This window comes from Poecilia mexicana, unplaced genomic scaffold, assembly GCF_051168715.1.
Source record: "Poecilia mexicana isolate PSO_F unplaced genomic scaffold, ASM5116871v1 scaffold_15, whole genome shotgun sequence".
NCBI lineage: Eukaryota > Metazoa > Chordata > Actinopteri > Cyprinodontiformes > Poeciliidae > Poecilia > Poecilia mexicana.
This window is the reverse complement of record NW_028263384.1, coordinates 17,236,862-17,254,055: the sequence shown is the minus strand read 5'-3', so window position 1 is coordinate 17,254,055 and position 17,194 is coordinate 17,236,862. Positions and strand designations below refer to the sequence as shown.

Sequence of the window (17,194 nt, the reverse complement as noted above, 5' to 3'; positions counted from 1 at the left end):
CAACATCTGTTTTGAAAGCAACACAATTAAGAGAGAGCCTCAATTGCAGCTCTCCAAGTAGGAAAAAAAACAACTGTCTTTATGCAGAAAGTCTTTACGGTCAGCCGAGACAAAGACTGAGCTGTTTGGTCACAGTGACACAAATACTAACCAATATAACTGCTCAAGTGAAGCGCAAAAACTGAAGTCCACAACAAAACTGGTTTACTTTTCTCCTGAGAAATCAAAACAATCGTTCAGTTCATGCTCTTGATCATGTTGAAATCCGAAAGATAATTTGTTATTAGTATTAAAGGCAATTTTCATAGCTTCATACAAGATGAGCAACTTATTTGGCAAAGAGATTTAGAAACACCTTTTAAACCTGCAGTTCCAGTTTGAGGTTTACAAGGACTTTTCATGGACATTAATCTTATATCAGGGTTCAAGTTAAGCTGACCTCTGTTTATTAATTAAAGCTTCTTAATAGCTTTAATTAATAAGCTTTAACTCACAACAGCAATGAGATCTTTTAAAATGTTTAAATATATTGTGAACCATTTCTACTTCTCTGAAATACTTATCCTGCAAACTGACATAAACAAAGCTCCTCCTGCTATCTGCCTTACTCCATCTGAGGCTTTGCATCTGTGCGCGTTTTCACCTGAACCAAATCACTCCATATTTGGGGCTTGAAAACACACCAGACATACCTTGAGATGTGTCTCCAAACATCTTGTCACTAAAACACAACTTTCACCACTGTGTCTTGTTTAGTCTTGCAGATCTGATATTTGGACTGTTGGGTCGTTCAGAATCAAATTAATCTTATTTGCTAAAAGCAGGAGAGTGCACGGGATGTCAAACACTAGAGCTGCCCGCCTCGTAACAGTGTCAACCAGACAAGAAATGTCGCTTGTTAAATATGACACCAGTGACCCACAAATACTCCGGCTCTCTGTTCTTCATCACATCCTACAATTAACCTGCACGTTTGGATCGCTGCTCAATAATTTGCTCAAACATTACGGAGAAAACACATGTAAAGCACACAGGAGCAGGCATCTTTTAAACTGTGGCATAGTGAAGCTACTATGGAGCTCTTAATGCTTTACATAATGTTAGAAACCTGAGTACAAAGAAGATGGAAACTCGCATAGCTATTTTTGTAACATTATGTTTTCTGTTTTTTATCAAAATGTGTGCTTTAACAAACAGTTAGAAATAGTGTCTTCCTGAGAAATACAGAGACATAAAAGTATCTGTGAACCTTCACCAGCGTGTGTGTTGTTTTTATTGATCTCTTCATAACAGGCTTTAAAACATCACTTATCAATACATCTATAGAAAATGAACTGTAATGTGTGTTGAGGCAGGCAGAAGAGCTTTTTCCTAGATGTCAAAAATACATCTGAATAGTTGAAGGTACGTCTTTCTGTTTTTTAGCATCACTTTAGCATCATCATGTGCTCTTGTCTTAATCATTTTGAGGAGTGGATGAGTTTTGTATCATATTTAGACCCCAAGGAAACTGGAATTCACATATCACTGAAAAGAGTAAAACTGCAAACATTTAATTCACTTCCTCTTCAGAAATATCAGAAATTTGTTGTGAACTAATGCTATTTGAATTACCTGAACTGAAATCGGAAGTAAACACTGTGCATTTTACGCTTCAGCTTTCTGTTTGCTAAAAAGTTGAGTGAAAGCAGGTTAATCCTATAAGATCTGAGAAAAAAGCAAAAAAGATAATCATTGCAACAATAACATTGTGCTGCTAGAGTAGACCTGATGGGAGTAGAGTTCATTGCTTCAAAATCTTCACTCAAGTACATTTTCTTCTCAATTTACTTTTTCTAGATAAGAAAATATTATTGAACAAGTGGAAACAGAAAATACAAAAACCAAACTTTTCTTCCTCTAATAAATAGTAAGACGGTCTATTTACATTTTCTTGTTGCAGGCTGCAGTTGGGAGGGTGCTGTTAAATAAGCAGTCGGTGTGAAGCTAAAGCTGGTGCTGCTTCTGGCTGAAGCCAGCAGGTGGGATATTGTGCCTTCACATTATCAGTCAGATGACACTTTATTTAGGTTGACATGGTATAAGTAGAGCTAAGACCCTGAAACCCAAAGAGTGGAAATTCATAAACACTAAGGTCTACTGTGTGTGTGTGAGCGTGTATGCGTGTGTGTGAGAGGGGTGGTGGGGTGTATCGAAATGAGTGAAGCTCCATAAAGTCTCAAACGGCTGTGAGATACTTTCCACTATGTTTCCTCTTTCCTCCCCGCCAACAGGACAGCCTAACAAGGAGAGGAATCTGGGCCAGTTATACTCACCCATCCAGCAGGAGGACTGCATTTTTCCGCGGTCGTCCAGCGTTCGGGCCGTAAAGGTGAGCTCGGTTGTAGTAGCGTACAGACTGCAGGAGGGTCCGCAACTTGGCATGGTCATGAGCCAACTGGGTGCTGTTGACCGCACGACCCACCATGCTTCGGTAGGCATTAGGCTCTGGAAAAAAGAGGAGATGGAGCAGAATGAGCCAGCGTTTGTACAAGAAGCAGTAGGGAGGGGGGCAGGGAATATTGTTGTTGTAGTCAGATCTTGCTATCTTAGAGTATCCAACTGCCAGTAAAAAAAAAAAAAAAAAAAAAAAAAAGTGGGGTTGAAGAGAGGTAATTGGGCAATTCGCCGTAATGTAGACCGATGGATGCAGTGTCAGGGGAATAGGCCGAGCACACATGGTGGCCTTGCACATTCATTAAAACAAAGACCGAAGGAAACGGTTTGCCCAAAAAGGAGGAACGCTAAGCTTTTGCAGACCTACTGCTGTTTAATCGCTCAGATAATTCTTTGCCTTTCATTCAACCCCTATAAATTTGCCTCAGTGTCTGTGCTGCGTGGATGACTTGCTTGAAATTATTGCTTTCGCTACGGTTCAAGTCCTCACTAAAATTTTCTAAACGTTTAGATGAATGGATTTTGCATGATACTTCACGGCTCCGGCTCAAATAGAAGTTCCTATCCAGAGATTCGTAGCTTATGAATTTGATAAAGAAATATGAGTCATACAGCCGTAAAACATTTCTCCTGTTATCCTTCAATGAACCAGAATGTTTACCCATAAGCTGCTACAAAGTAAAAAATGTGTTAGCGTAATGAAACTAATCTTTTTGTGTTTAAATGATGCATTAGAAGTGCCTTTTTAACCTTTGTCATAGTATGTGTTTAGTGTTTTCTGAATATTAAAGTGTTTGGATATAAAAAAGACAAAAATATATGAAGCTTAACTTGTGTCAGTTTTATCGCTTTGTTGAAAGGAACAGTGTCATAGACAAAAGAGAGTTCTCTTTTCATGGCATGTAAGATTTAGAAGAACAAATTTAAGCTTTAGATTTTTATCTCTACTAACAGGCAACTGACCCTCATTCATTTTTCTTCCTGACAGGAACTCCAAACACAGCCCGAGCTCAGAAATCCCAAACCATTCAAAGACCAAGGAGCCTGGCGACAGATGGGATATCTCCTAAAGATACCTGATCCTAACTCCACGAGTCGATCCTGACAGAAGCAACCGAGAGATCTTAAATCCACCCACACTATGAGTGCAGATAAACAAAAATACAAATCTTCTGCAGTCGACTTCTTCAAGCTTCCTAATCTAAAATCTCAGTATTTTGCAAAAATGTTGCCTTCCCTTAAACTTTGTCCACAGTTCCTGACTGACATGAGCTTTATTGATAGACTAACAGGAAGCAGTGAAGAGCTGTAATATGAAAGAAAAATTATACATCATTTTAAAGTATCTTGCAAATAAAAGTCTGAAAAGTATGATATATGTATTCAGCCCTCTGAGAAAATCATTTGAACAAGCTTGTTAGCTTTGTTAGCTTTACACATTACAGACATTTTTGCTCCATGTTCTTTGTCAAATTGCTCAAGCTTACTGAAAGCAATTGGAGAGTGTAATATTTTTCAAGTCCTACCACAGAATCCCGATTGGATTTAGGCTTGGGCTTTGACTGAGCCATCATAGCAAATGCATATGTTTTGATCTGGCTATCAGTATTGAGGTTTTATGTTTGGGCTTGAAATACTCATATTATATAGGACTGTATGGCATGCAACATATCTTGGCTCTCATATTCCAAGTGTTATGAACTTGATTTTACATGCTGATGTAATATTTGGCCAGTTAGACAAAGTCTCAACACGGCAGATGCTCAAACAGGGAAAAAATGAGATTGTTTATTGTATTAAAGGTCACAGAGTGATGGAGGCACAGATGAGAAAGAGGAAATCTGACACATTGCAACTGTTTATTATTACAGTACCTATCAACAATATAGTCGTCGAGAGATTTTTTAATATTCTATTCAGTTATAATCTGATCTAGTTTAATCTCATGTCTGCTGTGTCCACAATACATGGTGGCTTTGCGTTGAAGTATCTCATAGAATCTCATTATAATATATTGAAGTTTGTGATTGCAATGTAATAAATAAAAAGTTGAAAATGTTCAAGTGGAATGAACCCTTTTGAGTCGTCTGATCTATCCTGGGGAAATGGTTTGCAGAGATGGCTGTAATTGAAATGTAGAAATGCTGGAAGTAGACACACCTAATAAAAGGAAAAATATGTATTCACTTGATTTTTTCTTTTAATAGGAACGTGCCACCAAGAGAGGCAGAGATTTCTGAAAACCATACATCAAACTTGGCAACTCCTCAGTAGATGAGGTAAAGAAAAACCAAAGACGTACATTTTACTACAGAGAACAATCTGTTAAATGACTACTGACAAGGCAGCATGTGGTATGCTGCTGTACTGACCGTTGCCCAGCTCCCAGGAGATGTTGTACTTCTTTCCAGCACCGTACTTCAGCAGGCTCAGTGTGGAGGATGTGTTCCAGGAGTTGTCTGGGTTTCTGTGCAGTGCGTTGAGCCCCAGGATCAGGTGCAGACCAGCGCAGTCGGCAAAGTTGTACAGTTTGTCTAAAGACCTGGCTGGGAGAAACCCACAAAGCAGTTGTAACTTTGATTCTTTTGATTCATTTGGAATCAGATGACGATAATAGAAACCATGTGGAACTCATGGATTTTCTGCTTCTTGATCCCTGTCATTCATTATGCTTGACAGTAGCTCTACAGTAATATCTGTGGTGCTCTTTGTGCATAGATTCTGGAAGCTGTATTGTCTGATGTCTGCTATGGTTACCTTAAGTTTAAAAAGGGCTGTACAAGTAAACATTTGTTTGCTTTCTGACTTCTTCTTTTAAATACTGGGAAATGAGGATGGCTGTCTTGCAGCAAAATGGTCCTGGGTTTAATTAACTCTCCATCTGGAGACTTTCTATTTCTCTCTCTTCCTCCATGGAGTTTGCATGTTTTGGACAAAAATCATCCATTGAATACATTTCTCCAGAATCACTTGACACAAATTAATTCTAATGAATTTCTTTGTTTTAACCCTTCTGTTGTGTTCATTTCTGAGCTGCAGCCATGATATTTCTGGGCCAATTTGACACAGAGAATATTTAAAGATGCATTTTAAAAATTCCTTCGTCTCTTTTTCAAATCTAAAAGTATAAATCCACTGAACTATTTTATAGTGTCTGACTCATTTGCGTCTTTCTGCTGGAGCAATTTAAGTTCCCTGCCTTATCTCATGTTTCCCTGTGCAAGTTGTTGCAGCAGTCTGCACTGTCATTCAGCAGCCTCTTCAGTGAGTTAACAAGCACTGCGTAAAGTTGCCCGAGGCTGCAGACAAGCCATTTAAAGAGGCCAGAGCAGCAGAGCTAAAGTGAGTCTACTGAATACGACGCTCCCTGGAGAAGTTGTTGAGTTGCTTAATTGTCTATTTCTCACTTTAAGACTGAAATCAAAACATGTTTACAGTGGAGCACTTAAACGCAATGTCTGATTTTATGCAAACGTGAAAATACTTATGCAGATGCAAGTATCAAGTTTTTGAAAGACTTCTCTGTACCATGATGTTTTGTGGTTTACCATATTATTGTTATATCTATTATACCAACATGGCAATGTTGGTATTATTTTGCAATAATACTCCTTCAACCTTTCACATCGGTGCATTGGAAGATTATCGTCCTCTACTTTGCAAAATGGTTTTGACCATGAACAACCTGTTTAAGGTAATGACAGCATTTCAATTTGATTTAAGTCTGGACACAAACTAGCCATACCAGAATCTTTGTTTGGTTTTTAGTTTGAGACATTCTGGCGTGGACTTACTGTTCTTTTGGGATCATTGACACAAGTGCAATGGAGCTTAAGGTCCCAAATGTGTGATTTAAAGACCTGTGATTCTCCTTTAGGAATTTATGCTTGAGAGCAGAATTCAGGGTTCCATCAATTATGGCAAGTCATCCAGATCCTGAAGAAGCAAAACAGCCCTAGAGCATCAAACTACCACCATTAAACTTTAGCTTCAGTTTTTCTTAAATTGTGCGCTAGGACAGGACACAGTTCTTCCACTTTTGTCTCATGAGTACACAGAATATTCTTCTTTTTTTATAGTCATATAGCAAGTGAGACCTGCTGTGCTCTTTCACTTCTTCAGATTGGAAAACATTTGTTGTTTTTTAAGCTCTTTTAGCCTGCTTCATGTTATCAAACACTGTAGGTTCTATTTGAACGATTTCCTAGTTCTACTAATCTGGAAGTGAAGGGTTAGTGAATTAAACTGAACTCATCAAAGTAATGCGGTTTATTGCAATAAACTGACAATTTAACAAAGGTGCCACGTTTATACTTTACTCTGGTAACCTTTGCCTAAAATTGAAATTGAATGAATGAATGTTGGGCTGGTATGTGTAAGTTAATCTGCACACAATAATAAAGTTTCTTCAACTACGACATTCAGTGAGAATCCACATAGGCTGATTTTCCCATCATGGACTCCTGTGGTGTTGTGCCCCACAAACGTTGAGCTCTAGACTGTTATGTGCCGCAGCTGAGTGCTCACTCATGTTAATGTCTCCTGTCTCCATTATAACGGACTCTTCTCCCTGAGCTGGAATTTGGAGGCCTACCACAGATGTTGGCACATGTAAGAGTCTCAAAAGTATTTGTTTACATTTGGAGGTGTGATTGCAAGCTTCTCGCGGACACCTTCAGCTTTTGTTTTGAAATTTAATATGTTTGGGATCATTCCATTAGCCTAAATATTGCCCTGAACTGTGACCCACACTTCCTAGGTTCAATAGGAACCAGATGAATGCTGTCTTGATGGTTGGTGTTAAAATCGGCACTAAACTCAAGGTTTGGGACCACCTTGGCTTGTTAAATGATAGATTCTTCAAACAGCTTGCAAAGACAAAAGAAAACAACAACAACAAAAAAACTCAGGAAGACAGATATCTAGCTGCTGAAAACTGCAAGGTTCTTTGAAATTCCCGCATTTAAAGCCACCTCTTTCATAACACAACCAAATTCTGAACAGGTTTGATTCTAAATCTCTTTCTTTGCATAATTTATTTTATGATTTTATCTCCTGAAGAGCACTGGTTTAACCCACAGTGTAGAAAGAGAGGCCAGCTCGCCTAATGCTTGTTGCACCTGGCATTAATCAGCTACCAGTCAGTAGGACAAAGCTTGAAAAAAACGTATGCCGCAACAATAGTTTGGTTGCTCAAAGCACCGTTCACAAGCATACTTCTCCTGAGTAAACTGTCTGTTCCCCATCTCATTAATAACCAACAATAATGTTATTATCATAGCCACTATTACCGTAACTCCTTCCCTCTGTGGTTTTAACCAAAGCGGTTTCTGTGTGCAGGAGCAGAGTGGAGGGCAACAGGACAGAGAAAGTAGCGCCAGATGTGCCTGTCAGGATGAGTAATTCCAGGCCTCTGCTCACCTGAGATCTGAGCACAAGGCAACCAGCTATGTAGCAAGACAAAGTGAGCCGACCTGCAAACACATCGTCAGTGCATCACTGGAGGCATTACTCAGCTAAAAATACCTTTTCCCTGTTGGCAGGTCTACAGTAACATGTAGATATGTAGAGTCAAATAAACATTCTTTCACTTACAGTACGCCATGTTGGTTAGATTGGTTTCAGCTTAACCGACTTCAAAGAACGAAATTATGCATAAACAAGTTACTGGCATTATAGAGGGTGAAATAATTACAATGCTTTGTAGATCACTTTGAATTCAAGTTTAATTTTGTAACTTTTATATTTCTCTTGTTTGTTTTTGTCTACCTTTCTTCTTCTCATTTTTTTCTTGAGATTTCAAATGTTTTTTGTTTTTTTTATGCCAGCGTAGCATGTTTAGTTTGTGCTCAAAGTGATCCGATGTAAGATATTTCGGTGGCATCTGCCTGAATCTAAACTTTACCTTCCTTTTCCTTACATTTATTCAGAAGTGGTACGGTAACATCAACATGTATCGAAAGAAACTAAAAATGGAGAATGGTGCATATTGTATGAAAGAAAGCAAAGTTTGATCATGCAAATCCAAGTCATATTAGTTTTCATGAAAAGCATTCAGAAACAGAAATTTAAAGTTGCTTCCAAATGTTTGTCCTGTGTTGGACTTACTCCTAAATGTTTTGGCTGCAGTGCAGTGTTGTTTTGTTTTTCCTCTTGAATGAAGTTTTTCCAGCTGTACACAAAGAGATAATTCACTTAACTGATGAAATGATTAAGTGGAACATTTTCTTAGTTAATCTTCGTGAGTTTCATTTGTGGTAACGGATTTTTACAAATTGTACAACTGTGATGGAAAGTGGGAGTGCATGGTCAAAGAGTTGTTCACCCCGCTGTCTTGTAGTAATAGTTCAAATCAAGGTGTGGTTTGTTTCTCCATTCATGTGTGGGTTGTCTCCAGGTACGCTGACTTCTTCCAATGACCAAAAAATATCCATGTCAGGTTAATTGGTTTCTCTAAATTGTCCTTAGAGGTGAGTGTGTGGTTGCATGGTAGTTTGTCCTGTATGTCTCAGTGTTGCCTTGTGAAACACGGGTGTACAGAGTGTAACCTGACCTGTCGTCTAAGAACTGCTGGAGATAGGCACGAGTTTCCTGATCCTGCACAGATTAGCAATTATACACAATGGATATATAGATTGCTACTTAATTGTTGTTTAAATTTTTTGACAACAAACATTACTTGTTTGCTTTTTCAGTAAACTTTACAGGGTGAGATATTGTTAACAATTAACATTAGTAATTACAATACTTTCAAAGTCACTAGGTTTGGTTTATGAGATACAATGTAATTCAGAAATCATCAGAAGATTCAATGTTTTATCAGACGTGTGAAAAAACAAAACAAAAAAACTATCTCAATCTGCAGTCCATATCTGGAGATTTAGAAATGCACTGCCCATGGCGGCAGCATGTTGGGGTCGATTCTACCACTACTACGTTAGTTCTGATTTGTTCCTTCTTGAGAATTTTGTTCATAATTTTTTTTTGGCAGAGGCATTGCATATTTGGACAGTTATTCCCTCTGGTTTTGGATGCTTCACAGTTGGAAGAGTTTTCCAACAGTTGTTATGATGCATAACCATGGCAACAAGGTATTGTTTTACAGCTGGATGAAGCTGATTAGTATCTCCAAAGCTCAACTCATACCAGAGCTACGACTCCAAAGCCCAGAGGAGTAAAAAGGAGGCTTCATCAACGCAAGTTAGGACCAAAGAGCAGACAAAGAAGGAGGATTCTCAAAACATCTCTTCCACTCATAAAGGATCAAATCTTCAACTCAAACGTCTCTCTGCCAAGCTTTCTATCTGAAAGAGATTTAAAGAGAAGCAGCAAAACCAAATGAGGTAGATTAGCAGTGCTTGTCAATGACTGATGGGGTCACCCAGGACTTACTTACATGATAACGTACCTGTTACCATGTCATAACAGTCATGTATGAGAGTCTTGAGAGAGAGAGACGGTCATGTGGGTGCATTCACACTGCAGCCTGAAGTGACTCAATTCCGATTTTTTTGACGTAATGCGACCTGTATCCGATCTTTTCATGGCAGTGTGAACAGCACAGGTCGGATTCTTTTTCGAATCTGACCCATATCCGATACGTATCCGATTCAAATGTGACCTAACGTCCAGGTCGCATTCATCCGAACTGAACGTCACTGATTCTCAACAAATCTCACTATTATGCGTCCTGATACGTGCAAGTGGGAAGAAAAACAACAATCATGACGGACAACGGCCGGACAACAACTTGAAATATGTAAGCTAAGCTCCACCGTTAGCCTCCATGTTTACTTCCGCAAACACTGAGCACTTCTTCTTATGGTGGATAGCAGAACACTGAGAACGCTGACGCTATTGCGCCCTCTACTGCGCATGCGGGACACTTTCAGGTCGTTTGCCCGTTCACACTGCAGAACGCATACAGGTCGCATTTACTGGCAGTGTGAACGGCCCCGGAAAAAAAATCGGAATTGCCAAAAAAATCGGAATTGAGTCACTTCAGGCTGCTTTCTGTTATTTGTAAAATAAGGAACAGATTTTGTGCTTGCAGCCACTATAAATTCAGGATTTACCACTTAACAAGTTTTTGTAATGGTGCACAAAATGTTTCTGAGAAGAATAACTTTTAATTTACAAGTGAAGAAATGAAAAGTCAATTCAGTATTCACAGACATAATAGGGGCAAAGAATAAACTATGTCAGCCAAAGTAAGATGCACATTTTTGATACATTCAATCACTAAATGTTACTAAATTGAGGCTGTTTTGTTCAACAGAGAACACAATGTTTTAATTTTATAAATGCATGAGTTTGTGATGTTAGAAGACAAATTGCAAATTGAAGTTGAAACAGAATAAATTGCTGCTCCAGGGGAGAACATTTTTTACATGGCTGCAAATAATAATTAATTTGTTAAACCTACACATAAACTTGCCCTACGTTCATAGGTTAAATGTCCTTATTTCCAAAAAATACACATGCTATGTTGGAACTATTCTCGTTGAGTCTCATATCTTTTTTTATTTTACTTCTGGTTTTACTTCAAAACAACTCTTACTTTGAAATATCGTCTAAATTTAGTCACAAAATTGTCTAATTGTGTCACAATGAAGGCCTGTCTGAGAGGTCAGACTGTACTGTACTAACTCAGCTAAAAGTTTCTCTTTCATCTTGCAAACAGCACAGCCAAAAACAAGCAGAGGAAACCAAGAGAGCCCTGCGTGTACATGAGTGTGTTTGTGTGCGCATCTGTTGCCGTGCCTCTGCGTGTTTGTGTGCAGCGGAAAGAGTGGGGCCTGGATATTGTCAAGCTGTCTATCTGATAGAAAAACCAGTTCTGTGAAGCAGAGAGGCCGCTGCATCAGTCAGCGCTATGCCTCATTTCTAGAGCTCTGAATATTCCCTCAAACACTTCAACACACATACATCCACGTATGTTGGGCCTGCATGCACTCACACAAGCACTGTTTGTTGGTTCGCATACCACCCAAGAGAAACAGATACCCATTTTACATTTCAAACAAAACCACACTTGTATCTGTTGCTCAACCTCCATCATCATCAGTTACAGTTGGCTGATTAGACAGGTGTTCATTCTCTGCTGACCACCTGACCGAAGTTCAGGTGGTCAGAAGCGGGGTTCTGTTGAAAGATTAGGAGTAGTCAGTTATTTTTCCTGCAGTGCATAGCCTTCCGAGGCTCCTCATTATCATGTAACAGGAATTATTGTTTTCAGATTTGTGACCAATAATGGAGTAATTTCACTAAAATGTTATCAAACAGAAATGTCAATGTTAAACTGAAGGCAATACAAATACCTTGCAAAAAATTGTTTTTCAAAAAAATTATTTTTTCAATTCAATTACAGAATAAGCTAAAATCTGGTAACTTAAACTTTTTGCAGAACTTAATTTTTATGTTTCATGTTTCCGCACTTGGAAATTGATGCAATTCAAGGCTGTATATGAACCCCTTGTAATGCACTGTGATTGAATAACAAGTACTGTTGTCATGTAGCGCTTACATTCCTTTACAAGAATTTCCCAGTGTACTACTGCAAATTTTTTTTCAACAAAATCCAAATCAGTTCAGTTCTTTTCATGTATTTAGAAACCCAAAGTGCTTCACACAATAAATCAGAAAAATAAAAATTATTGCAATGACAACAATTACAATAAAGTTAACTAGCGGGTCACATGATCGGAAATTGGGCATTGGTCATTGACATACATGTATATTTATTCTAAACTCAAATGAAAATAATAGTAAGTATCGTTATGTGGTGTTACAGAGTCAGACTCTGTACATGCGCGGCACTTTGCTGCAGTGACAGCCATAAAGTGAAGCAGAACACGACGTCAACTTAATGTGAGAAGTGAGCAAAAAAGTTACTCATGACAAATTTAGCAACTTTCTCTGGTTTATTGGAGACTTTGGTGGCAAAACGCGAAAGCACAGATAATACTGCCATTATAGCCATTAGTGAAAACTGCCATCAGCCCCTCTCACTGCTGAAGCACTTCCGGGCAATCAGTCTGACTAACAGCAGGCTCGACATGCAGCGGCCTGCAGTAGAGCAGAAAGGAGACCCACTCTACTCTGTTTTCAAATGGCAAGGGAACCACATAAAACCCTCTGTGGTCCTGCTCTGGATTATAGTAAATATAGTTTGTTTTTGTTTTTTTATGTCTCCTAATGCTTCTTCTTTTAACCAAAACTGTTGCATCAAAATAAATCCCTGCGATAACTGTCTTTAAATTTGAGATTATACAAAACTGATTTACTTAGTGCAGGTTCAGGCAAAGTGTTTCCATTGTTAAACTGAAATTATTACATTATTTCAGAAAGTTTATTTGTAGTTCTAAATATTGTAGGTATTTTTAATCACTTTTGTCTTGACAGAGTTGATATTGTCTATTGCCTGGAACACACATGACCAAATATGAAAATCAGGCTATGCCGTCATCTTCTCAAAACCAAATGAATCGAACTCGGAGGGGGGGAAAAAAATAATTGGGACATTCCTAGTTGTAACACAAAGTCAAGACACAGTCCATAAACTTGATAAAGATCAAACAATGTGGAAGTGAATAAGAACAAATAATTATGTGACAACATAAAACAATAATTATAACAGCAGTCTACAAATGCTGTTTAAAACTGGTCAATTTAAAAGTAAATCCTGTGAACAGGAAGGGTTTTAGCTATAAGGCACAGAGGGAATCAGCATCCTGCGCTTAAGCAGGGAACTGATTCAAACTAACTTGAGCGTCTCATCCTTTTTCTACTCAAGCAAGTTCAGCCCCTGTTGTCCATGATTAAAAATGTGTGCAAACCTTAGTGTGCTAATCCCAAATCTCAATGCAGAGAAAGATCTTGTTTTATAGTACAATAGAATGCATTAATTATGCATGACAAAAACCTATCTGTATATATCCTACATAAATTAGTGTCAGAGCAAACAGCAGTGTAATAATCATTACACGTGTAGAAATATAGTCACCTGCATGTGCAAAGCAGATGCAGAAAATACAGAAGACTGGCTGCTTCAAGAGTCAGAGGACAGTCAGCCCTAAAGCTGGAAGAAACGAGGCTCAAAGATCAAATTTAAATTTAGAGGATTTGTAAAAGCTATTCTTTTTATGGTTTTCAAAATCTGATTTTAGCATTGCTAATTCACTCTTGTGTTTGTCATGGCTTGTGCCTTGGGAGAAAAAGACATAGTAGGGTTTTTGTTTTGTTTCCTTGCTTAATTCAGTACAAAAAAGTAAAGAATTCAGGCCGGACACAACAAACAGCCACGGAAAATCTTGATTTGAATGTTTAGTTGCAACAAAGTCTAACTGGAGTACATAAGCAAATGCACTCACAGATGGACACAAAAGTAAAATCTTGGCTAAGCTCTGGCCTGTTTTAAAAGCCCAATCAAAACTGAATCCTCAAGAGATTCCTGCAGACAAGAAGGAAAGTTGTTAGGGAAAATTAATTTTGAGCTTTTTTTCCTGTTTTCGGATACAGCGTGCCTTTCCATATCTAAAAAAAAAACCCACACCGAGTATTCTGATTTCCAAAGTTCTTAAATAATGCATCGTACTGGAGATGTCAACACAATTTACCATGATCTCAAAAATACACACTTTGTGAATTAAAACAAAATTGATAGTGAGCAAAAAAATAAAAATAAAAATGGGCATGAAATTACATCTAGAGATGCTTGTGATTTTTTTGTCAGCTGTGACAACTCGCATTGCAGAACCTTGAAGTGTGCAGCAACGCATACTCGCTAAATATGCATGGTAAGCTCAGCAGGGAGAGTCCATTCAAAGACTGCACATTAATCAAATTGTTCCTACTAGACGGATGTACAATTGCTGATGACAGTATTCAAGGCTTTTGCCGGACGAATGAGAACATTTCCAGTGTTTTTCTTTAACACACACACAACGTGCTGACAATAGGCAGGAATAGTTATAAAAGATTTAGAAGTAAACTGAAAGAATTCCCAGAAAAAAGACAAGTGCAGCCCATACATCATCAGTGCCTCCATTATGGTTTCAATCCCTTTCTCTACCAGCTCCTTCGGATCATCCAGCAACTCTCCGCCTTCTGTTTCTCATTGAAACTATTCCACTGCTAACCAGATTCTTTCGCCGCTGCAGAGAAAAGACACTGTGACTGAGGCAAGGTCATCTCGAGACTCACGTTTCCAATTTGCACTTCTTTCAGTAGATAGTCACAAAAGGTTATTAAAGAGCTGTCTGTGCAATTTGATCCTTCATCCATATACCAGGAAAAAAAAAAATCAGACCAACATGGTTTCATGAGCACGACTCAAAAAAAAGCTACGAGTATCGAGTGCTTTGCTAGCTTAGCTTTGGCGTATCATCCAGACGTTAACTTGACACTGTATGTTCGGGTTGTGCTGAGAGAGAAATGTGGTTTCAATAAAGTGCAAGCCCGGGCTTCTTTTACCAGCGTGTTACACACAACCTAGTGCCTATATGTTTACAAGCACACACATCTCCACATGGACTCTTCTTCCATACAGAGTTGCTTCAAATCCAGCAAAACCATTCAGGTCAAACCACTTTTGTATCGTGGAAGAATGTAAGATATGTGGTGGGCACCTGTTTTCAATTCCGTTAGTAGAGGGGGACCGATGCATGCGCGTGAGTTGTGTGTGTGTTTCAAGCAGAATGTGAGTGAGGGATTACCTCAATCTGTGAATTTGCTGTGACCAGACTTGTGTGTGGCCCCCTCCTGTGAACCCTGTGTAAGGAGACGCAGAGCAAGTCGACGGGGCCAGTGAGTAAGATGAGTGGTATGTTAACATACACTGTTCTCGATGTAAAGTACAACCGCTCTGTGCTGCTGTGGATGTGTGTAAGTGTGTATGCGTGTGCTCTAGCCTAGGCAACAGCCCGCAGACAACAAATCAAAGACAGAGAAGTGGACAAAATAACATCAACTGTCTTTCACTAGTTTTGGGCTATGTAACTCAAACCATTTGTTGGGGGGGAGATGGTGTGAGGAAATGTGTATGGGGTGTGAGAGGTTTTCACATCTGTTTGGCAGTGGTCGCTGTCTATCACTCCCTAATGGGAAAAGTACGCTTTTTAGATACTAATGACCTCAGTATGTTTGGCTTGTACAGAAACAAGGTGTGCAAAGGTATTCTTTTCCCGGGAGAGAAACATCATCATGTCTTATCCTTTTTTTTCTTGCACTTTAGAGCTACCTATAAACCGCAACCAAACATAACCAAAAACATAAGGATTTTAGCAGCTGCAAGTTGGGAAAAAGGGTTTTTATGAATGATTGCTTTATTATAGGCTAACACGCTGTTTTGTAACTGTAACTGAATAATTCTGTTCGCAATAAATCAACAACTTAATTACCAATGTTTTATGCATTTGGAAATCCCTGTTGCTTCTTTGCCCAATGCAGTCCATTCCATCATTCATCCATTCCTACCTTGGAAAAACAGAAATCTAAATATTAACAAGGAATAATAAAGTGATCTGTCAAGAAAAAGGAGATATCAAACCACAACGTTGCCTAGAAAGTAATTTAGGAATGATGTTACCTCACACTTGTACCCCAAAGACCTTTGGCAAAAAGAATTTCATTGGCAACATTGCTTCTCAAAATCTCAAGATTGTTTTATAATCAGGTTCTGGCTGACTTCATCAGGCGTGATTGAGAGGTGTAAGCAGTAAAGTAATTGTACAGAATCTTCCACATAGTTATGAGAAAAGATCACTGCCTTGGACAAAGAAAAGGTCACAAAGATGTTCCAAAATCCGTTCCTAGAGATGTATTTGTAAGTGCAATTCACAAGTTTAAAGTCATAGGAACAACAGCTATTTGAATTTAGCAGATAGAGGAATTTATTGATGGCTGCCAACAGACTCCTGAGTAGGCTGGTGGTCAAAACCCTGCACTGATGTGAAGCATCAATTGGTGGCAGCAGCAAGTGAGACTTTAGCTTCTACCAGAGGGACGTAGGGTAAATGCTGAAGGTCTCCATGTCTGAACTACTAGACAGTCCACACTACTCAACAAAAAGCAACAGAAAAGTCAGCTCCACTTGCTAATAATAATATAAATAAACCAAAGACTTTTTTTTTTCTAGAGTTGTGAATCCAGATTGAAATTTCTGAGGCCGATGGATCAGTGGCATCACTGTAGGAGACAAAATGGAGCTTTTGCTTTTGAGAACGCCCTGGCTTCAGCAAAGCATAATGGTGGATCAGTGATGCCCCAGGGCTTCTTTGCTTCCCCTGGGAACCTGCAACATGTGTAGGTCAAAATGAATTTAATGAATCAACATTAATGAACCGGAGTACTTTGCTCAGTTGGAGTGGCTAAGATTTCTTTTAGTGTGCGGCCACAAATTGGTGACTGGCTATGAATCATGTCTGAACAACCGGTTGTTACATCTAAAAGGGACCTCAAACCTTTTTGAAGTAGTTAAGACGCTTTTAATTAATGGGGTTAGGGGATTTTGAGGCACTTTTAGTCATCACACTTTTAATGACTTTTAGTCATTAAAAGTAACCTTTTGTGTTCAGAGAACCACTCATCTTCTTAGTTGTGTTGGGTTGTTTAAGTAATTCTTGTTTGTATTGTTTAGCTGTGTCAGGCTTCATCAGCTGATGGTATGTGAAGTATGTTTCTTTCTACACACAATGGTCTAAATACAATACATGTGTAGGTATGAATGTACAATGCATGTGCAAAACAATAACATATA

General features: G+C 38.7%; 1 protein-coding gene across 1 annotated transcript in view; it reads right to left on the bottom strand.

Annotated features, from left to right (window-relative positions):
* hpse2 (heparanase 2) overlaps positions 1-17,194 on the bottom strand; it is a 60,387-nt gene that overhangs the window by 18,618 nt on the left and 24,575 nt on the right. Inside the window, exons 4-5 of the mRNA XM_088013449.1 lie at positions 4,809-4,982; positions 2,316-2,487 (exon numbers count right to left, since the gene is read on the bottom strand). Coding sequence (XP_087869575.1) covers positions 2,316-2,487; positions 4,809-4,982 — 346 coding nt within the window. The remainder of the gene's footprint in view (positions 1-2,315; positions 2,488-4,808; positions 4,983-17,194) is intronic.